At 51.0% G+C, this 23037-nt stretch overlaps 1 protein-coding gene across 1 annotated transcript in view; it reads right to left on the bottom strand.

The window, feature by feature from the left end:
• Nucleotides 1-833: 833 nt before the first annotated feature.
• Nucleotides 834-23037, bottom strand: part of TSHZ3 (teashirt zinc finger homeobox 3) — a 70870-nt gene continuing 48666 nt past the window's right edge. The window contains exon 2 of the mRNA XM_072967280.1: nt 834-5663. Coding sequence (XP_072823381.1) covers nt 2467-5663 — 3197 coding nt within the window. The 3' untranslated portion in view covers nt 834-2466. The remainder of the gene's footprint in view (nt 5664-23037) is intronic.

The raw sequence follows: 23037 nt of genomic DNA, 5'->3' as shown, positions 1-23037 counted from the left end.
AAAGGGCTTAATTTAAATTTTCAGTAAAAGACTATTTTTTTTTAACGTGGAGGTGTTTTATATATTACACGGATGTGATACATCTCTCATTTGTATAATTCTAGGTTAGGAGCTACGATTCCACATAACCGCACGAGTAGTTTGAATATAGTAATAAAGGTATTTTACAATTTTACATGATGTTCCCAGCGTTTTGTTGGCATGATTTGCCAGGGCTAATAAAAGCTTGTGATTATCATATAAATGCTCTCCCCACTCCTCCCGTGGATGGGTTCAGGCTCCCCGCTCCCCCTGCACCTCGTTATCAGTGGTTGCTTTAGCGCAGGAGAGAGAGTGGGGACCCCAAAGCCCACCTGCCCAGCTGGGCTCTGCTTTCTGATCCTTGAAAATCCCGAAACAACAAGAAGGCATCGCCCTGCACAGAGTCTGCCCCAAACCTTTCCTCCCATCTGCCTCGGGCAGGACTCAGAATCCCGATGTGGACTTCTCTGATCTGGCCCCCAGGCAGGTCACTGGGTGTGACCGAAGCCCCGCTCCCCGTATTTGATAACAGCGCCTTCCCAGAGAGAAGCTAACCTCCTGGGACCATCTTCCTTTCTTTTACATTTTTATTCTTGGGGGAAATTCTGTCCACGCCGCCTCTGAGTGAGTGCTTGCTGCTCTCCAAACGCCAAAGTTCACTAAAGCTCCCCTGATTTACGGGCGGTTTCTGACTGCCAGCACCTGGCAGACACAGCAACCAACTCAGTCATAAACAGATCGCATACAATTTAATTTTAATGTGCTCGTTAGTCGTAGCACATTTCAGACATAATTGTGAACGCAACACAAAATTATAGCAAAAAGACAATTTTAATGCTGCCGTAGAAAAGAGGGTTATATGAAGAGTCACATAATGGTGGTTCATTGTCAACAACAGAACAGGGCACAGAGTGTGTTACAGTGTCTGTGCTGTTTACATGCCAATATTTTATACATAGGTTCTCATATGGTGTCAGCTGTCAGTTACTTCTGCAAATTAACTGCCAAAAATGGAGAAGAACAGAATCACTTGGAGAGCCGGTAACCACGGGTTACCTTTCATAAGCCTAAAGATAAAGCTGCAGTGTGGGATCTTGGGAGGATAATTAGGAAGAACAAAACAGAAAGTTACCAATTGAAATAAAAAGGCATCCTATAATATGGAATAGCAACCAAGAGGGCTTATAAATAAGTCAAAGAGGTTGTATCGCAGAATGCCTCGTGACTTTTAAGCAAAGTATTACAGTACAAACATTTTAAAGGCTTTATCAATGTTTAGGAAATACAGTACAAGTTCTCTCTCTCTCTCTCTCTCTTTTTTTTTTGTTCTTTTTTTTTTTCCTTTGCAAATAGACTTAACCCTTTGAGCACTGAGTTTATTTTGAGCGTTGGTTTGTTTTTTTTTTTTTTTTGATTTCTAATAAATACGTTTAAAAATCATGTGCAAAATAGTTATGATGCCTGCCATGGATGTATTTCCTGGCCTCATTTATTCAGACTGCTCAAAACAAATGATAATATGACACTAATAAATATGTATAATTTAAACATGAACTTCTATCAATATAGATGTACTGTATAGCAAAACAAACAATCATACTTTGCTTTCAGATAATGTTTCTGTATACTTTATAAATGCTATCTGTGGTATCTTCTGTATAATTTACAATGTTTGCATGTAAAAAACAAAACCCATAGACCTTAAAAAAAAAAAGAAAAAGAAATATACACTGTACATAGGCACAGCTTATGCCCAGAGCATAGCAGGTACATAAAACACTGTTGCTATAAATGCAGGAAAAAAAGGTCATTTAACCACAATCACATTTTTCATAAGAGAGTCTGAAATCTATACAATATATACATCTATGTTTCAATGTGAAAATAATATTCTTTTAAATTTCAAGGCGTGTTATACCCCCTGCAGACCTGCATAAATGGAGGTTCATATTATTAATTATAACTAAGCTGGTAAGGAGTTTAAAAAACAGAGCTTCATACATTATTATTATTTTACTTTATTCTTTTTAATCAAATTAATGCAAAAGTGCTTCAAAGTACTCAGAGGGCTAAAGATGAAAGGGTGAAAAATGCCAGCACACTCGAGCCGCGTGGAAAAGTGTGCCCGATTTCGTCATAAATGCTTAATTAAACTGTCTGTTAATGCATGCAGCTTGAAGCATCGGGGGATGCTCACAACTAAATCCCATTTACACAAAGTTCCAAACACTTACCACCGCGTTTTAACCTTCATATTTTACCAGTAACCACAGCTGATGACGCACCTCTATTAAACACTGTACAGTTATACAAAACAGTCCAGCCCAGAGTGATTCTCTGCAGTTAAAATAAGAACATGTGCCAAGAACAAGACAGAGGGGCCTTCAGGTGCCTGCAACAGTTTCCCTCAAAGCAAATGACAGGCATTTTAATCGAAAGCAAATGCTACTGCTTCTCTAGCTCGGAAACGTACAGAAGGTGGTCTTCTGGCGATTTCCCGTGTGTTTTGCTGAGGTGAAGTTTAACCGCATGCTTGCTTGCAAAGGTCCGATTGCAAAGTTTGCACTGGTAGGAGGTCCCCAGGTCCTCCTCGGGGGAGGACGTCACCAGTTTTTCCGATGGTGACTTGGTTTGTGCTATCTGATTGTTAATCTGTTCGGTGGACAGTTTGGACAAATCCCGTAGCCGGAAGCCCAGGTGTGACTCTAGGTGGCTGATGTACGTGGAGGGGGTCCTGATTTGTGACGCACAGTCATTACAAAAGAACACGGGGTGGCCGGTGTCCAAGTTTTTGAGGAACTTTGTTCCACCTGTCCTTCGCAGCTGGTACTTCACGTTGGCCAGCCAGTGGCTGATGGTGGTCATGGAGAGCCCGGTGAACCTCGAGATGTGCATGCGCTCCTGGGGGCTCAGGTCCGACATGATGTACTTTCCCTCCGAGGTCTGCCGGAGGCTGGCGGCAAACTGGGCCTGGAGGATCAGCAGGTGCTGGGGGTTCCAGTTTGACTGGCGGCCCTTCCTCTTCTGCGCGGGGGTCGCCTCCTCGGCCTCCTCCAGGGTGGCCCCGTCAATGTCAGACTTCTCGGAGATGCTGGAAGGAGTGGAGGACTTTGACGTGTGGCTCTCTGTCAAGTTCTTCAGCATATCAGATATATCTGACAAGGCGTTCTCGCGGAGCGGCGAGTTTGACATGAATGATACGACGGCAGATGTCTTTGCCGTTGTCACCGTGGATGAGGAGGTTGCCGGGGATGTGGACGCGGGTGACAAAAGCACTGAACCCAAAGAGCAGCCTTTGTCACTCTTCCCTTTTGTCAAGTCTATGGGCTGGTCGTTGTTGACGTGGTAGAAATAGCGGTCGAGGTGGTCCGCCTTCTTGGACTGCAGTGGGGGCGGGGTGGCCACGGCCGCCTTCTCGGCCAGGCTGTTGCTCATCTTGAAAAGCATGCTCATGGGGTCGAGGGCGGGCAGGGAGGGCTTGGCGGCCTTGCCCAGGTGGATGTTCATGACCGACTGCAGGGCACTCAGTGGGTTGACGAAGGGCTGTTCAGGCGGGTGGTCGGTGATGATGGCCGTGCTGCTGCTCGAGCCGCCACCTATGGGCTTCCCCAGGTCCTTGCCATTCTCCACCGGCTCTGCCGCGGGGCTCCCTTCCTTGCAGCCATCCCGCGGGGGGCTGGGGCTGTCCTCCTGGCTTTTGAAGCCCCCGTCGCTGGATGCCTCCATCTTGATGGGCTCGCTGACCTCGCTGCTGCACGGAGATGGGGTGGCCCGCTTGGGCGGGGACAGCTTGCCCTCGGGCTCCTTCATTTTCTCCTCGACTTTGGCGACCTTCTCGGTGACTTTCTTCACCAGCTCCTCCATTGCATGGAAGTTCGTCTTGGGCATGGGTGAAGTCTGGCTGCTGGGGGGCGAGATCAGGGTCTGGTTCTTGGTGGGAGACACGATGTCACTGCTGCCGAACATGGGCTTCAGGGGTGCGCCCTTCCCCGCGGAGCCCAGGGACAGCTTCATCATGTTGGGGAGCTGGTAGGCGGCATGGATGCTGGGGTAGCCCCCCCAGCTCGGGGTGCCATTCTGCGCCTTGTTGATGGCTGATGTCACTGTGTTTTCCAGCGACTTGAGGATGTCCAGGCCGCCCTTGGGGCTCTCCTCTAAGTCGTTCTCCGTCAGGTAGTGGTACTTGGACGAGATGTCGTACTTCTCTTCCTCCTCGCAGGCCTTCTCCTTCTCCTTGGGTTTCTCATCGGCGACCACTTTCTCCTTGTCCGCTTCCTTCTTGACCTCCACGTTCAGCTTCGGGGAGATGCTCGCGGGCGTGCTGGAGGGGGACGTGAAGGTGGTGGCGGCCAGGGGCACGGACTGCACCTTCTCGTCCAGCAGGGTTGTGATGCTGGGCGTGACGGGCGTCTCCATGATGGGCTTCCCCTTCTTCATGGCCGAGTTGGTGACCTTGATGAAGTGGCCGGTCACCATCATGTGGGCCGTGAGCTCCTGCAGCGTGTCGTGCGAGCTGCCGCACTCCATACACTTGAGTATCTGGGACTTGCGGGCCTCGAAGTGCCAGGCATAGCTGGCCCCGTTCTGGTGGCCGTACCGGTTATTTGGCGTGATGTACGGGTTGGAGTTCTTCTGAAGCACGTCATTCGTGTCCGCCATGGCAGCTTTGGGGGTGCCCCCGGTGGAGTCGGGGGAGCTGGGGAGCTCCAGCTCCAGCGAGGCCTTCTTCCGAGTGGCAGGGATGATTTTGGCTGCGACAGGAGTGACGGGTTCCTTCAGAGGCACTTTTTGGTAGTGTTTCGTTTTGATCATATGGACGCTCAGGTCCTGGAGGGACTCGAACGAGTGGCCGCAGTACATGCACTTCAGCACCTTCTGGGCGTCCTCCTTCCCTTCCATCTCCAGCAGCGAGCGCTTGCGGGGCTTGGACCAGCGCCTGGGGTTGTTGTTGTCGGTCTCATGGTTGTCGTCGCGGTAGTGCCCCGTCTCGTTCATGTGCACCGTCAGCTCCACCAGCGTGTCGTAGGCGGCGCTGCAGTCCTTGCAGCGGAACTTGCTGGCCCCGGTGAAGATGGAGCCGTAGAGCTTGCTGCTCTGGCGGTACAGCTGCACCGTGCTGAACAGGCTGGGCTCGGGCAGCGCGCGGCTCTGCGACGCCTGCTGCAGGGTCTTGGCCACGGCGCTCTGGTGCCAGTCGACGCTCCCGCAGCTGCTGCTGCTGCTGCTGCTGCTGCTGCTCCCATTGTTCTTGTCCGAGGAGGGCTGGTGCAGGTTGAGGGTGAGGCTGGACCAGTACGAGGTGGACAGGAAGTTGTGGTACACGGCCTTCATCTGCTCCAGGCTGTCCGAGGCGGCCGTGTCCTCCAGGGGGGCCGCCAGCTCCTTGGTTTCCTCCTCGTTCTTGATGGAGCCGCTCTCGAAGTCGGCCATGCGGTCGCTGGTCTCGCTGATGTGGGACTCGCTGTCCATCTCGTGGCTGGAGAACTCGGCCGCCGGGGAGTTCTGGTAGCTGGGGCAGGTCCTGCTGGGCTCCTTCTCCGGGCACATGTACTTGGCCGAGGGCTCCCCATCTGCCGCGCTCTCCTCAGCGTCTATATCTTCGTCCACCAGGGCAGCAGCCTTTAACTCATCTGAAACGTAGGCTGCGGTGATAACAGGTGGGAAGTGGGGCAGGTAGCACAGAAAGAAGAGAAACGGGGAGAAGAAGAGGAAGGAAAAAAAAACACACACATTAGTAAGTGTTGATCTTACCTAGAACATTCTCTCGGCTCTCAGGAAAACGCCGCAAAGGAGTCGGGCACGTGTATTTGTAAAATTAAACAGTTAAAATGTGGTGTTTCTTTGGAGCAAAAAAAAAAAAAACTGCTCTTCAAACATAATTTGCCACCTTATTCTTCTCAAGGGGCAACAGCTTGAAATTAAAACTAAATTTGAAATTAATGAAGCACATTCTGGAGGTGGCATTCATTTCTAAAGTAATAAATTACTTGTATCAACCTCAGAGACAGCAGTTCCTGTCTGTCAATTAATATGTCTTATGCTTCTCCTACCCCTAATGCATTTCGTAACAGACAGATTCACAATTTAAATTAAGCAAGCATTTTTTACTCATTACATTTTTGAGGCTCAATCTTTAATAAATATAAAGTACAAAAACATCAATAAAATTTTTACGAAGTAAAAAGAAAGTACGTCAATTGCAATAAATTAAAAACAGGGTTTGGGGGCTTTTTTTTTTCTTTCTTTCTTTCTTCCTGCTGGAAAGGTAGGTCTCGTAAAAAGCTTTGAGTAAGTTTCCGACCAACGGACAGGTACTGGTTTGGTCCAGGTGGGAGTGAAGAGCCTGACCCGCCCCCGGCCAGCCCTGGCCCGGTCCCACCATGTACACTCAGCCACCAGCACACACACGATCCGTGCAGAATTATGTCAGAACAAGTTCAGGAAAATTGGTATGCGGTGCTCATTGCTGCTGTATAAATATATACAAGACCTTCCAGTGGACCTTACAAATGTCAAAGTGTTTGCTCTTTAGACTACTTTGTCAATATTTACTCAGCATAAGCTGCATGGGCATCCAACAGGGGTCCTGTCTTTCTGGAAGCGATGTAACTGGGGATGTAAACCCGGCGCACAGGTGGAGGTACTCCTGAGCAGGGCTGAGCCGCCCTGGGTTCTGGAAAATGCACTCCAGAGACGCAAAGCCGGGAGAACACTTATGCTCATGGAATGGAGGGAGTTTTGTCCTTCTTTCTTTCTTTCTTTCTTTCTCTCTTTCTTTCTCTTTCTTTCTTCCTTTCTTTCTTCCTTCCTTCCTTCCTTCCTTTCTTCCTTTCTTTCTTTCTCTTTCTTTCTTTCTTTCCTTCCTTCCTTCCTTTCTTCCTTCCTTTCTTTCTTTCTCTCTCTCTCTCTGTCTTTCTTTCTTTCTTTCTCTCTTTCTTTTCCTTCCTCCTTCCTTCCTTCTTTCCTTTTTTTTAAATTTCATTCTCTTGTGTTCCGTGACTCAGGCTATTCCTCATTGGAGCTTGCCTCCTACTGTAAACCAAATCGAGCTGGTCTTGGGAACCCTTATGCGTGGCCAGCCCTATGGTGAGTTAACAATGCTAAGCCAGAGAAGAAGGGGCGAAAAGGAACTTCTTGTCAGCTCCTCAATATCAGTTTGCTTCCAAAAGCCAGTGGGTACATGTGTTTGGTGGCACAGTGCTAACTGTACGGCTGATGTAAAATTCTAAGGAGGGGGGTGGGTATAGCTCAGTGGAAAGGCACGTTCTTAGCATGCATGAGGTGCTGGGTTCAATCCCCAGTACCTCCATTAAAATTAATTAATTAATTAATTAAAAAAGAACGAATTACCTCCCCTGCCCACCAAAAAAACTCTAAGGAAAGAAAAGGAAGCTCTTTTTATGGAATTCACTCCTGTAACTTTAAAGATTTGCCCCAGATCAATTTCACACCAAGAAAAGAAAAAAAAAACAAAGCAAAAAACAGTGCAATGACTCAAAGAAGACTCCCGGGAAGACACACAAGATATTCCTCCCCTGCCCTGCTATCCTGGCTCAGTGCGATTTTTTTTTTTTCCATTCCTAAGTCCCTCTTTGGGCACCTAGATGTCTAAGCTGAGAAACTGGTGATGTTCCAACACCGAGGTAATCAGAGGTTGGATGGGAAGGGCATCCCAGGTACACACATTCAGACTAGCTGAAGAGGCAGGGATGCAGACAATGAGACAACAGGCTTGTGCTCCAGCCGTGGCATGTCCTTGACAAATGACCAGAAGCAAGTGCCCCACTCTGGTCAGCTGAGGTGTGAGGCGCTGTGGGAACCTTCAGTCTGAGGCGATGCACTGACAGCTGACAAATCAAGATGGCAGACAAGCCCTCTTCCAAGGCCAAAATGGATACGGGACAGTGGTGCTGGCCACCAGGAGGAAGGTGCGTTCTCTTGTTGGGAAAGGAAGAGGAAAAGACAAAGCAAGGAAGGGATGTCCCTCTCCCCGTGCCATCCCCGGCTTTAGCAGGCTCCGGCAGCCTGGCTCGCGAACCCCGACAGCCTGGCGGATCTGCTGTGGGGAGGGTGGCTGAGGGGCAGAGGCTCCAAGAGTCGTGGTTTGCCTGGAACTGTCCTGGTTTTAGCACGGAAAGTCCTGTGTCCTGGGGATCCTCTTAGTCCTGAGCAAAACCAGTCAATTGGTCACCCTGGCCAGGGGACACCCAGCAGGACCAGGTTAAAGCGACCAGGCAGGTCTGCATTTTCCTCACCAAGGAGCTGGAGGAGGGTGAGCTGGGGTTAACAGTCTGCAGAAACCCACTGGGTGTGAGTAGGTATAAGGTTGCCATCAAAGGGGCCACATTTTGAGTCTGGATGGAAGGAGCAAACCACTATGGCCTGTGTCCCTGCAGCTGAGATGCAAAGAAAAGCCGGGCCCTGTGTAAACAACATAGATCCCAGAGGTGGGGTCTCTTGGAGGTGGCCCCATGAGCCCGTCTGCAGCATGAGCCCACACCCATCACCGCTGCCACAGAAGTCAGCCTCAGAGACTCAGGAATCCAGGAACGGCCCCATCTGGCCACTACAGAAGGACACTAGCAGCCAAAAGGAGCCACAGCCCACCCACAGTGGACATGAAAGAGGACAGAGCCTGCTACGGCATGAAGACCACCAGCCAAGGGGACAATGGTGGCTCTGCCAGTCCACCTACCTCCCAGGAATGGCGTGGCCCCTGTGGAAACTCAGCACAGCCTGGGGTGTGTGGCAGGCTTCTGTAGCACTCCCCACCATACACATCACACACACACACACATCATCACTGGTCTGATCAGCTCCCGCCCTAAGCCGGACCCCAGCTGACTCCCAACACAGCCTGTAAATAGCACAGCAGTATCAGAATATCATCAGTCTGATGGCTGAGGAGGAAATTAACATTGAAAGAAAAGTAAGGCCAACCTCCCTGGCAGGAACCAAATCCTACCCTGAGGAAAATTAAAAATCTTCAGTGCCAAGAGGCCCCGGGTCCTGAAGACCCAATGTTAGAAGACCCCACACCCCATCCCTTGGCCTCCACGTGGTTTCTGAGGCTCCTTACAAACTTGCACATCACCCTGACAGGGACCTCACTACCTGTTAAAACAGCCTTCTTCTCAGACCCAGTGGTGAGAAGTACTTCCTTAGGCTGAGCCTAAGATCTCTCCCCATTGGCTCTTCCCTCCACGCTAGAACGGCGGGAAAGCACGAATCCTTCTGCTACGTTTTGCAATAATTGCCCTCACCCAAGAATAACATATCCATTCTGGATGACTGAACTCCCAAAAGTTGTGAGAAAGTGGAAACGGGCCCAGAGAGATGGCAGAGGGGACAGAGGGATGGAAAGGTCATTCATTCCACAAATTCTGATTGAGCCCCACCCCTGCCAGGGTGTCATTTTCTTTCTCTCGGCCTTCCTGTCCCTGGCTGTAAGAGACAGAGCACAGAGGCCGTGATCTGTAAGGCCCTCCCTCCCTCTGCTATTTCCCTGTTGTATGGCTTCCGTGAGGAAAGAATAAAGAATTGAAGCAAAGCCCGCTCTGGCTCAGTCCCTCCAAGCACTGGCCCCTCACGAACGAATACTCAGCAGCCAAGTCATCCCCTGGTCCGTCTGCTCTGGAGCAAAGAGCAAAGTCCCCGGGTGGGCAGAAGGAAGAATGTCCTCGCTGGGACAGTTAATGTCCCAGATCAGGCGAGGAGAGAAGAGGACTGGGTGTCTCCATCATGGTCCAGGCGGACAGGGAGAGGTCGACAGGGGCCGGGGGCCTGAGTGAGAAGCCAGCTCCATCATGCAGGCCACCAGTGGTCCCTCCTCTCTGGGAGCCAATGGCAGTCCTGTCCACCACTTGGACCTGACAGGTAACCATGTTCAGGTGATCCAGCCTTGGGAAGCTCTGCTATCTCAAATGATTATTTCAATCCTTTGCTGCTATTTAACTTCCTGCACATTCTTGTCTGAATTCTCCAAGGCCAAGGGCCTGGCTCTAGATTCTCACAGCCCTGCACATAGTAGGTGAGCAGCGACACTCACCATCTCCAATGGAAAGAGGTTGGTTAGAGATCATATCTAGCAGCAAGATGCTTGTCACCAGCCTTTGTACCAGGATCTGTCCCCTCTCTCTGTCCCCTGCGACCCCAGGTCGGACCTGCCAGCAGCATCTCTCACCCTCCTCAAGGAACCCCCTGACTCCACCCCCTGCCCCTTCTCTCTACACTCCAGATAGAAGCCACCGGATCATCATCAACCAGCGGGCCCATGACATCACCCACCCCTGACTATGGAACACGCTCAGTGACTTCCCCTAGGGCTTGGGAGAAAGCTCCAGTTCCTCCCAGCAACCTCAGAGTTCCCCACCGTCTCAGCCCTGTTTCCTCTCCAGCCTCTCAGCTTCCAGAATGTGCCAAGGTCGCTCACTCCTCACTTTGTATGGCTGCCTCCTGTGCTGGAAACCCTGACTCAGATTCAAAGAAGGGCAGGGGGTGTGGGGAATGAGCCATCGATCCCTCCCTGGGCCGCTGTGAAAGGTTACATCCAGGGGAGGGGGGCATCTTGACCCCAACCTTGTCCCCCGAGTACCCACTCTCTTCTTTCTACAAGGCACACCACGGAAATCACTCCCTTAGAGCAGACATTCCAGGAAGTTCAACAGACAGTCAGCTTCAGGAGGTCAGGACCCGCCCCCGTATCTGCTGCAACCCTACTGTCTGGCCCGGAGTAGCCACTCAAGACACATATCCATGGAATGAATGAATGGATGGATGGATGGATGAACGAACACCCTACAGGACTTCTTCAGTCCTCCTAGTAGTTGCCAAAACATCTGGCCGGTCCCAGAGACAGCAGATGTGCTGGGGTCTGAACCAAAGTCCTTCCTGGATCCGTTCTCTGAGGGTAAGTGACATGAAGGGCCTCTGAAGGACAGGATAACAGACCGCCCCCCACCTCACATCGAGGAAGAGGGGCAGCAACCCTGCTGGAAGGGGCCACTGCTGGCTGCGCCCACCCCCAAATGCCCCCTCCAAGAAGGCATCGGCACCACTGTTTTCTCTTGAACAAATAAAACTGAAACCTCTTCAGCCAGGACCATGAGAGGAGGAGGCTGGACCACAAGGGGCAGGGCTGTCATCCAAACCAAATCAACAGCTGCAGAGATGCAGAGACCCACACAAGAGAGGGGTGGACCAGGGGGCCTGCATTTCATTTTCCCCCAAGTCGCTCGGTGGAAGAAGTTCCCCTCCAACTGGTGAGCCCCTCCGACTGCTATTTGCAACACCCCCCCCATCACCCTGCTCTCCCCTTCAACGAAAGGTCAGCGCTTCAAGCAGCAAGACAGCAATCCATCTCTGCAAAGCTGAGGGCCAAGGACACACTGCTGGACAACTGGATGAACTTGGCAGGCACAGACCCAAGTGGGGCTCTTGGGTGGAGACGCGTGGTCATGAGAAATACACGCTCTCAAACTGACAAAAGCCTCCGACGAAGTTCCACAGCCCAATGCCCCTGGAATGTCAAGGGATGGAAAAAGCCCGATCCTACCTAATAATATGCCTGTTGATGAACCATTTCCACATGCACTGTATTTGATCCTCTCCCTGGTCCTGGGAGGTAGATAAAGTGATTTCCCTTTTGCAGCCCAGGAAACTGACGTTCCGGCACGTTACACGGGATATTCCCCAGCCCTCTGCGGGGACCCCTCAGAGGAGTCACTGGAGGTACAAAGGCAATTCGACCAAACTTCTGAGGGACTCACACAGAAGGGGCATGGAGTGAGTGCCGTGCTCCCAGGACACGGAGCAGGACATCAGAGGCTCCCCTGACTCCCCATCCCCAGTGGTCCTGAGTCCCTTCCCACAGCTCCCCAGTGCTCGTGCCTCCCGAGATGTGGCCATGGGGACGTGGACGGGTCCAAGGGCTGAGAAGCCCCAGTCGTGCAGCAATCAGGAGGTCTGGAGGCAGCAGCTCCCTCATTAATATTTATTATCATCATTAACTAAACCCAACCACTAGGTAAAAAGAAATTAATACGTTTGATACAAATATAAAACAGTAAGCTGGGGCATAATGGAATTCATTTCTGGGCAAGTGGGAATTACCTTCCTCACACTGTTGTGAGTTTCTCCCCAAAGGAGGAGATGAAGGAATTGAGAGGTATCCCTGTGGGTGTGTGTGGGGGGGTGCTAGGGGTGGGGGCAGCAGGGGAGCAGGGGGTGCTGGAGGGAGGCGGGGAGAAAGGGAAGAAGGCGTGGCCGTGCCCTGCTCCCAGAAGCAATTTCAAAGTCAACTGTCCTGCAGATTTTTGCTTTCTCTGGGCTGAAATGAGGATTCTGAAATTATAACCATGTTTTCAAATTCCCAAGACTTCCTGGGAAGGTGCATGGATGGCTAAAGCATCCTGGGACCCCCGCTCTCCTCTCTCATGCACAGGTGGTCTGAGGAACGCCTCCTGAGGAACATGTGGTTCTGGGCATCCTCCACCCTCAATGGTGGGATGGACAGGGAAGAAGAAGCAGGGGGATTAGGGGGTGGGGCTGGAGAAGGGCAGTGGGGAGAAGGGTAAGGAGGAGCGGAGGGCAGGGAGCAGGGAGAGAGACAGGGGAAGGAGAAAGGAATCCATTAGGACTAGGGTGGGCATGAGGGAGACAGAGACAGAGAGATGGAGACAGAGAGAAAGAGAGAAGATAGAGAGACAGAAAGACAGAGAGACAAAGAGAGATGGAGAGAAAGACAGAGAGATGGAGACACAGAGAGATGGAGAGAGAAAAAGAGATGGAAAGAGACAGAGACTGAGACAGAGAGAGAGAGGCAGAGACAGAGAGACACCATCAAGGGGAGAAGGAGGGAGGCAAGGAGAGAAAGAAAACCGGTGATGGAGATTTGAGAAGAGGCTGGAAGAAGAGATGATTCTAGGGGGCAGGGCAGTAAGGAGAGGAGCCTGAGCTGGGAGTCCAGTGCAGGGCTGGCTGGGGGAGAGGGGCCAGGCAGCTGCTATGAGCCAGTTCCAGCCTGGAGACCCAGGCCTGGTCTCAGCCTCTCCTGAGCACTCAGATTTCCAAAAGACAGAAGGAGATCTTTTATCTTAAGAATCGTTTAACCGGCTGAGGGCGTGACCAAGAACGCAGCGAAATGCTCAGCCAAGCCTGGCGAGCAGAGCAAGGGGAAGCCACTTGTGGACAGAGGTCTGCTTCTGCCTCATGATCTGGGCTGTCCTGGGCCGAGGACCCCTGGCGTCCAGCTGGGCAGGGGAGCCCAAGAGGAGCAGGGCCGGGAGCCCAGGGCCTCGGCAGACCCCAGGAGCCCCTCTCCAGGCCCTTGCCCGCACAGTCACACTTGAGACTCGGAACGGCACAGAAGACAGGCGTGAGCGACATGCCTGAAACCGGACAGCTTGTGAAGAAGGCTCTTGGCTTCTCTGTAGACCCTGCGCACGCCAAGGTCACCATGGGTGTCCTGGTCACCCTTGAACCTCTCCCCCCCACCCCTCCACACCTGGGCCCGTAACAGAGCAGACCCCAACTAATGATGGGTGGGGGGCAGCTGGAAGCCCCAGCAGCCCCACGCGGAGAGCCGGCCGGGAGGGTGCCGGCCTGGACTCCGAGACGACCTGCCATTTCTGTTGGTGTTCCAGCGTCACGCTGTTTTCTGTTAAGCTCAGTGATGTCGCAGACAGCGACACCCTGGTCTTGGCTCCTGGTCTGCCACGTGTTGTCCAGGTGACCACGAGACAGGCTTCAAGTCCCCGAGCTCCTTTCTTCCCCAAGAACAGGAAGGGGGGGGGTGATTGCTGCCACACCCACCTCCCAGGTGCTTGTGTTAACACGAGGATGTGTAACCCAAGCAGTGAGCAGAAAGGATTCTCCCAAGCAAGGGCTTTACAAACACAGGTGCACCGACTCCACAGAAGCACCAAGCAACGGAGCCTGCAGCCCCGGCCCCCGGAGGCAGGTCCTGGGGTGGCCTCTGGGCTGAGTCTGGTGCTTGTAAAGGCAGGTCTCAGAGGCGACGGTCCCCAGACCCTCCGAGGGCCCTGCTGGGGTGAGAGTACCCGGGGTTCCACTCGCCACCCCTCTGGTGGCCTGAAGCTGTGGGCTGTGGAAAAGGAAGAAAGCCCGGGAAAAGGAGGAAGGAGAAAGGAGGGAAATGAAGAGCAAGGAAAGGAGGCAGAGGATGAAGGAGACATCAGATTATCAGGCAGATTTAACAGTCCTGACCCAGTACACACTCTTCCCTCACCAGCCCCCCGCCCCCCCCCCCCCCCCAGGCCTGAGCCATCTCAAGAAGGAAGAAGCAGGGCTTGGGGGCTTGGACCAAGCCTGCCTCCACCCTACAGCCCCAACCACCACCTCCCCTGGCTCAGATTCCCAGTCACTACCCACCTGTGAGGGCGTGTCCATAGCCAGGTGAGCTTCCTGCCTGGTGACCCCGGAGCACACACCTCAGTTGCCCTCATCCCTCTGGCTGCCAGTGTCCCTGTAGCCCCCAGCCCGCCACCTTCTCCAGGCTGAGTGCAGTCCCAGGTCAGGTCAGCTTCTGCCTGAGGCACCTCTTTATGGGGAAAAGAGCTCAAAGTCCCCAGAAAACCTCACCTAAATTTCCCCACACCGGGAATCTGGACAGACTGATCCACTCTACACAAGAATTTCTGCTTGATGAGGGACTCACACAAAGCACACGGTGCCCCCTTGGTTATCTCAACACAAGTCTCTCTTCTGGCGCACCTAACTGTGACAGGGATGGGACGGCTCCTCTGTGGGTGCAGCCGCATCTGCCCTGTCTGGTGCGATGATCTAGGGCCCAGATGTTCTGAGGATCCCTAAAATGGGCTTCCAGGAGCCCTGGAGGGCATGAGGGCCAGTGACACATCAGGGTGCTCAGACTTGGGCCAGCAAAGGCCAACTCATTCACCCTCCAGGCAGCGCCCAGCTCCCTGATACTCAGGGGTCCTGCGGAAGGTAAAAAATCAAGACGGGGTACGTCCTGCTGGCTGCTGACTGGGAGGGGGTTCCAAGGAGCAGCATGGATGCGAGACTTCCTTTTTGTGCCAAGAGGGGGAGGAGACGGCAGAAGGAAGTGAGTGATGGAATGGAGGGGTGCTCAGTTAAATGCACAGGGTAATACCAAGGTGATTAGATTGAGTTGTCGAGCCTCCGTTAGGATATTAAATAGGCAGCAGAGAGAGAAAATTGATTCTAGGGAAGGAGCACACATGGCTGGTACCCAGGAGGTCACAACCAGGCAGAGAACACAAGTTTTCTCCATCCACATGGCCACCTGGAGTCTGAAGAGATGTCATCCAAGCCACCTGGGACGACAATAGTCACAGCTTCCGGGGACAAAGGGAGAATGGCATTCTTAGATGGTACCAGGGAGCCTCCCAGGAACCAGGAGAATCCCCAAAAGGCCAAAGCCAGCCAGAGGGGCCATAGGATGCTTGGCTTGGTTCTGGGGGGAAGGAAATGGTGGCTGAGGCTCTAACGGTCAGGACTTCTCCAGAAGGCTGGCCGCGCCAGGATGACAGCCTCCCCTAGATTGATTGTTCTTCCCACTAGCAAGGTCAGGAATATTAATTTTGTACACGTTAATTTGATGTAATGTGCGAGATGAATGCTTGTTCAGTTGGGTATCACGGTGTTAATAAAGCTGCGATGCTCTCCTGCCAAGAAAAGCGTGGCACTGGCTGATTGGCGCATTGAGTCAGCGTGAATAAGGCAACGTCACCCTTCGGCAGAGCCAGAGTGGCCAGTGGTTGTTCAGGGTGTAACCGGCTGCCACTGAGCCTCTCCAAGGCCAACAACAGCAAGTCCAGGGGACACCACCCCGCTGCTGGAAACCCCAGCCTGTCCTAAAGACTCGGCTCCAGGCCAACGCCTCTTCCTCTAGATGGGGTGGAGAACATGAGGCCAGGAGCCTCCAGAAGCCAAACCTGGAGCCCCCCCCCACCCACTGGGTCAAGAAAGACATTTCCCAGGCTACTTTCTTTGGATTCTCATTGCTATGAGAGAGCTGCATTCAGCCATCACAGCAGCCCCTCTGAACAACCTCCCTCCCCTTCTCAGGACCCTCCCCATGGGATCAGGCAAAGAAGTGCCTAGGAAGTTGGGAGGCTCCCCAAGATCAGAGAGGGAGGCCAGCTCCCTCAGCTCCAAAATCACACTCATCCCATTGCAACCCCACTGCAGGGCAAAGAAACATTATCGGGGACGACATCACATTCAAAGCAATTGCCTGAGACAAATCCTCAGACAATAAACAGAAAATAAAACCTCAGTCTGGGGACCATCGGAGTCACCTCTATCCTGGGCTCCAAGCACAGATGAACCACAGGGCACCGGATCAACAGTGGGAGTCCCTACACTTGCTCTCAGGAGCATCCATACTCCCACTCCCTGGGCCCTGGGGCAGTGCTGCATTGTTGAGGTCACCTTCACCCACGGTGGCACTGACAAGACAGAACCTTGATCCCTCCGGGGGTGGTGGTGGCGGTGGGGGGTGGTGTGTCTAGGCTGACACTCCAGTCAGTGTGGCGAAGTAAGCAATGACGGTCTACTCGGCAAAGCATGGTTTCTAGAGCCAGGGGTAAGGCCTCGCAAGAGCGGTGGAGAGAGTGGCCATGGCGCCATCTTCCCTTTTCTCTTTCTCTTATTGTTTTTTTTATTTTCTCTTTTTAAAATAACATCTTCCATCTTGGAGTAACTTTTATTTATTTATTTATTTATTTGTTTGTTTGTTTGTTTGTTTGTTTGTTTGTTTGTTTAGATGGAGGTACTGGGGGTTGAACCCGGGACCTTTTGCATGCTAAGCTCTACCGCTGAGCTGTACCCTCCGCCCCATCCCTTTTCTCTTTCTGAGCTCAACCTATGTCCAAGTTCCCAACCCATCTGGAGTAAAAAACCTAGGGTTGGAACCTCTTCCTTCTATCCTTTGTCTCTGTTATTTCACCAAATCCATAAGGTAACTTCTAATCTGTAATGGAGCTAATAAATTAGAAGAGTAACTTCACCCAAAGAAGACGTTCTCTCACCCCGGTGGAATTTCAGACAGCAGCAAATAGGACTTGGGGGAATTACTAGGGGCAAGGAATGGGCTCCAACCTCCCCAATTGTGCACACATAACAACGGTCAATCATGCTAATGGCTGAGAAGGGTCATGCCTTACACGCTTTCAGCTCTGGAGCATGGGATCTCCTGGAGGAGGACAGAGTGACCTCATGGGGTAGCTTGTGGTCCCCCAGTGAGGCAGTTGTGGAACAAAGTGGAACTCCTGCCTGTCTGCACACTCAGTGATCTCGAAACCCAGGGAAACCACAGTTGAGAGTAGGCCAATGGGTCAGGGAAAACCTGGGACAGTTCTTACAATGGTCGTCTTCGAAATGGGCTGTACATGTGTGACTCAAATTCCCCCCGGGCCTTTTTGGCTGTTCTCTATAGCATCAAAAGAGTTGTACCAGGGAGAAGGTCAATGGATGCCTTTTTTGAAAGAGGAATCAAGATTTACATGAAAGAGGAGGCAGCTGATCCACCTACCCATCTACCCACCTACCCACTCATCCATCCACCCAAAAACCCATCCCTTCATCCAACAGGTACACAATCCTAAACCCATACTCCAGATGCTTTAGGGTTAGGGATAAGAAGTTACCAAAACAGACAGCTCAGAGTCACAGGCTTTCCTTTTAAGTGGTTAAGACGGCCGTGGTTACATAGATTACAAGGGCATTAGAGGATCTCTCTCTCTCTCTCTCTCACACACACACACACACACACACACACACAAACTTCTTAGCTTGATATTCAAAGCCGGGCATGACCAAGCTCCATTTTTACCTTCCATGTCTCTCTTCCACTGCTCACTCAGCTCCCTCTAATAAAGGCTACTCTTTCCCTGATAACGGTCCTTGGCCCTGGCCATTTCTTCTACTTCACGTATGATGCCTGATCTTTTCACACCCTCCGCCCTGCCCTCCAAGACCCTGCTCATTCCACCTCCCTTCTCACCTGTCTTTCTGCAAGTGACCTTGTTAATCTCAGGGACAAGATGATGAATGGAAAAGTCCTCTAAACTCTTAAGTTCTAGAGAAATATCAGAATGATTATTGGCATTTTTATCCACACGTCCCCTCTGGCATTCATCTCTCATGGCTTTTACGACGGCTATGTATGTGCACAAGCAGTCTCTCCGTGTACGTGATGGGGGCAGGGACTAGGCACTCCTTACCTCTGTGCCCTGCACACAGCTCAGCATGTCAGCACTCCTAGTAACCCCTGGTCCAATTCACAGAGTTTAGTAGGTGCTGTTGAGTCTAAGAAGCACCAAAGACCAAATACAAGCTCAGGTGGAAGTTTCCACCAGCCTCCTCCACGCTCTCAAATGCAGGGAGAGCAGCCCCAAGGGCCCCTTACCTCACACACCTCTCTTCACGTCACCTCACTATCACTTCACAGGACAGAGACACCACGCCGAGAGTCAAGGCCATAAGTGTTTCTCAGAGGTTCCTGACATGTTTTCTCGTTTTGTGATCACAGGGAAAGCCAGGAAAGAGGGTGCTCCCAGGGACCCCAGGGAAGCCCAGCCCTTCCCTCACTGCACTGGGCACCAGCATGGTAGCCACCTGGGCAGGGAGACCTTCCTGAGGTTCTGTAGCCCTGCCAGAAGTCGGCCAGTGTTCAGCCCAGCACCCAGCCAGCACTCAGCCAGCAGTGACCCAGCAGCCAGCCAGCACTGACTGAGCATACCAGTAGCATTCACTCAGCATTCAGAAAACACTCATCCAGGTCTACGAATACACATGTAACTACCATTCGAATGGACAGGTCATATCCAGGATGGGGATATAATCTTTCCTGCCAGCTTGAAGAAATAAAAGTTTCAAATATTTTATAATTTTACTGAAACATATAAATGCCCATAGATTTCAATTTCTTTCTTCCTTCCTTCCTCCCTCCCTTTCTTTCTTTCTATCTATCTATCTATCTATCTATCTATCTATCTATCTATCTACCTATTTATTTTCATTTTTGTTTATTAAAGTAGGTTTCCTCAAACCAATACACAAATAATACCTATTGGCTGGTTGACATCACATGATGTACTTCCTTTAAATCCCCTGTCCTACTAATTTATACAGATATCTATACAGTCTGACTTGGGTGTTTCTCGTACCAGATTCAAGAGCCCTCAATACCTCATCATCCTTCAAAAGAGGGGGATGGAGAAGAAACTTACAGCAACAACAAATGATGAGAGTGGTACTCTCCCTAGTGGCTAGCGCATCACTTGTCATTTTATGAAGGATAATTTGGCAGCATGCCTCAAAATTGGAAACCTGTATACTCTCCTGACCCAGCTAGGAATCTATACTACAGAAACACAGAGGTGCAAAAGACCCCTCTGTGTTTAAAGGTGTCAATATTTCTTACAATAACAAAAAAGTAGGTAATTAAGGTACAGCCACACCATGCAATAATACGCAGCAATTCACAAGAATGGTAAGAGAGGAACAGAGGTGGTGGAAAGATGCAAAGCAAGTGGAACTCACACTTGCTGAAACAGCAGGAGCAGCCGGTACAACCACCTTGGAAGTCTGTTTGGCCGTATCTGCTGAAGCTACACATACGCACACTCTGTGAACAGCAATTCTCCTCCTAGAAATCTACCTAGCAGAAATGCACACATATTCCACCAAATGGCCTGGACCATGACACCCTTTGGCACATCATTCATAACAGCAAGGAAACCGGAAACAACCCAAATGCCCGTCCACGGATACATGCATTGTGACCGACCCACACGACAGACCGGTCCACAGCAGCGACAATGAGCAAACATTATCCAAAGCAACTGGAAGAATCTTACAAAGAATATTAAGGGAAAGACACCGTACACAAAAGGCTACATACTGTTTGAGTTCATTTATATCAATCTCAAAATCAGGCAAGACTCATCCGTGTTGTTCCACTGGGAGGGCAGACCAGGGGCTGGAAATGTTCCACTTCAGGATCTGGGCACTTGCAACATGAATGCATCCACTTGGGAAAAACGCATCAGCTCATTCATGACATCGATTCACTGCGCGCCATCCTTTTGCGTATTATACTGAAGGAAAAGTTGACTTTAAAAAGAATGAGGTGATTCTATAAATTCTGATGTGGAAAGATCTCTAAGATATATTTTCAACTGGAGAAGGAAAAACAAGTCTCAGGGATACTAACGGCAATCATTGCTTCCTGTGTGAGGTTGTGTGATGGGGGCTCAGGAAAAGGATCCTCACCTGGATGTGAGGGGCATTCTCTGGGTCCCAGAGGGGACACGACTGCCAGGGAGGGAGATGGCAGGAGGGGGAGAAAAGGGTCTCCCTTCTGCAGGGTTTGAAATTTCCACAAGCACACACTCATGAACATATCATGACATTTTTAAAAGTTTTATAAAAGGAAACTTGGTTTTACTAAGCACCTCTTGTGTGTCAGGCTCCGTACTGGGCACCGTCTGCAGAGAAGATGCCAGGTTAAGCTCCTTTCTCCTCGGACATTTATTTGAGTGACTGTGGGCTCCTGCGCTGGGTGGGGATGTCACCAGTCATGATGGACTGTGCGGGACAATCCCCCAGAGACATGGGGAAACTGTGCTGAAACCACTGACCTTAGTGGCAGTCACTTCTTCACCAGGCTTGAAGCTACTGGACTACTTGGCATCCTGCTGTAGGGACACTGGTGGGGCACAGTGCCCTCCACCACAGGTGGGAACCAGGGGGCCTTGGGTCTGCCCTTCCTTCAGATTCACGACTGACACCCAGGTGAGCTCCAGCCCCTCACGGGGCAGAGTCCTCAATTCTCAGGGCAGCTCTATGACCATCTCACCAACTCTCCCAAGCCCCGGCGATCAACGTGGCAGGGACAGGTGTTTGCGTGACGGCTCAGGGAGAGGTCTGCAGTGTAACCTCTCTGGGCTGCAGGAGACAACCACACGGTGCACAGTGGCACACAGCGTGGTTTATTCCACACCTCCTTCCTCTGTCCCGCCTCTTCCTAGGGCCAAAAGAAAGTTCCAGGGCCTGGATTTTTGAGTCTAACACAAGTGCAAAGAAACTGAGGCACTGAGGGTGTGCAGGAGGGGGAGGGTCCTCACAACAAAGCAGAAGACGTGTGCTCTGCCTGCCACTTATTTCCCTGCCATCCCCTAATGACGGCCCTGGAAACCATGCTCCTAAAACACAGCCTCGAAACACCCCTCCCCTCTGCAAAGGGGCCAGAAGGTATTTCCTGAGACGGTTCAGCAGGCACCGTGCTTGGCAGGGGACAGGGCCGAGTGGAGCTCCCTACGACCTTCTGGACAACGGTCACCCTGCTGCAGCCCCCAGACCTCTGTGATCTCAGCACATCCCGGCTTCCCTGTTGCGTGCTGTGTGCCCAGCGAAGATCCCTCTTCCCCTCTGCTCATGTGACCAGAAACATTTTGCCTCTGGATACCCTGCTGATGTCCCATTTCTGCTGGGGTTTTACCATCCCCTCCACTCCAAGCCGATCGGTCTCACCTCCCGGTGCTCACGAGCTGTCAGGGATTCTGCAGTCACTTGTTTCCACGTGGGCTGGGCCGGGTGCGTGAGGACACTTTCTCCACGGCCCCCGCACAGGGCCTACACAGGCTGGGTGATTGCTAAGTCTCTCTGAATTGAATCAAACTTTCAAATGAAAAGACGTCACCAATATGGAAGGCAGACTTCCTCTCGCTCTTTTTTTGTTTGTTTTGTTTCCTTGAGACACATCCGTGCCAAGCAGCATTTCCATAAAAAATTAAAAACCCAGAACCAATTGTCAAGGCACAGGAGCATCCTGCCCGCCTGCAGCTGCACCTCCCAGGGCTGCTTGGTATCCCTGGGGACCTCCATCTGCAGGGTCCCCACCCAGGATCTAACAACCTGGGAGGGCAAGGGCCGTCAGGAGCTCTACTGGGAAGACACAGAGACGGAGGCTCAGAGACAGAGACTCGGGGATGGAGGCAGCCTTCATGACTCCTAAGACTCAGAAACAGACTTACCATAGGATCCAGCAGTCCCACTCCTGGGAATTTAACTAGAGGGAACCTTAATTCAAAAAGACACACGCACCCCAGTGTTCATAGCAGCACTATATATAATAGCCAAGACATGGAAACAACCTAAATGTCCATCGACAGACGACTGGATAAATAGAGAAGCTGTGGTATATTTATACAATGGAATACTATTCAGCCATAAAAATGACAACATAATGCCATTTTCAGCAACATGGATGGACCTGAAGATCATCATTCTAAGTGAAGTAAGCCAGAAAGAGAAAGAAAAATGCCATATATCACTTATCTGTGAAATCTAAAAAAAAAAAAAAAAAGATAAATGAACTTATTTATAAAACAGAAACAGACTGAAGACATAGTATCTGCAAATCTCAAGCTCCCAATTTATCCCTTCCTACCCCCTTCCACCCTGGTAACCATACGTTTGTTTTCTAACTGATACATATAAAATAGATAAACAACAAGTTTATACTGTATAGCACAGGGAACTATATTCAATATCTTGTAGTAAATTATGGTGAAAAAGAATATGAAAACGAATATATGTATGTCCATGTGTGACTGAAGTATTGTCCTGTACACCAGAAATTGACACATTGTAAACTGACTATACTTCAATAAATAAATAAATATATATGTATATATATACATATTTATACATACACACACACACACACACACACACATATATACAAAAAAAAAAACAAAAACCCAGATCTAGCTCTGGCAGTCAGAAGCCAGACCGTTTCTAGTTGACCTCGCTGCTTCTCCCCTTAATACACATCGGAAGGTACTGCTTAAGTGGGAGGTCTTGGAGGGACAGTCCCCTCATTCTTGAAAAGCCTGGCACACAATCCTTGGTAAGAGGGGGTGGTATCACCTACCTTGGAGGCTGTGGCGACAATTAAATAACACAAAATATGCATAGTCAGTAAAGGAGAAAAAGTCACCC

This window comes from Vicugna pacos, chromosome 9 (assembly GCF_048564905.1).
Source record: "Vicugna pacos chromosome 9, VicPac4, whole genome shotgun sequence".
NCBI classification, from domain to species: domain Eukaryota; kingdom Metazoa; phylum Chordata; class Mammalia; order Artiodactyla; family Camelidae; genus Vicugna; species Vicugna pacos.
Note: the sequence above shows the minus strand (reverse complement) of the source record. Positions and strands in the feature narration are given on the sequence as shown.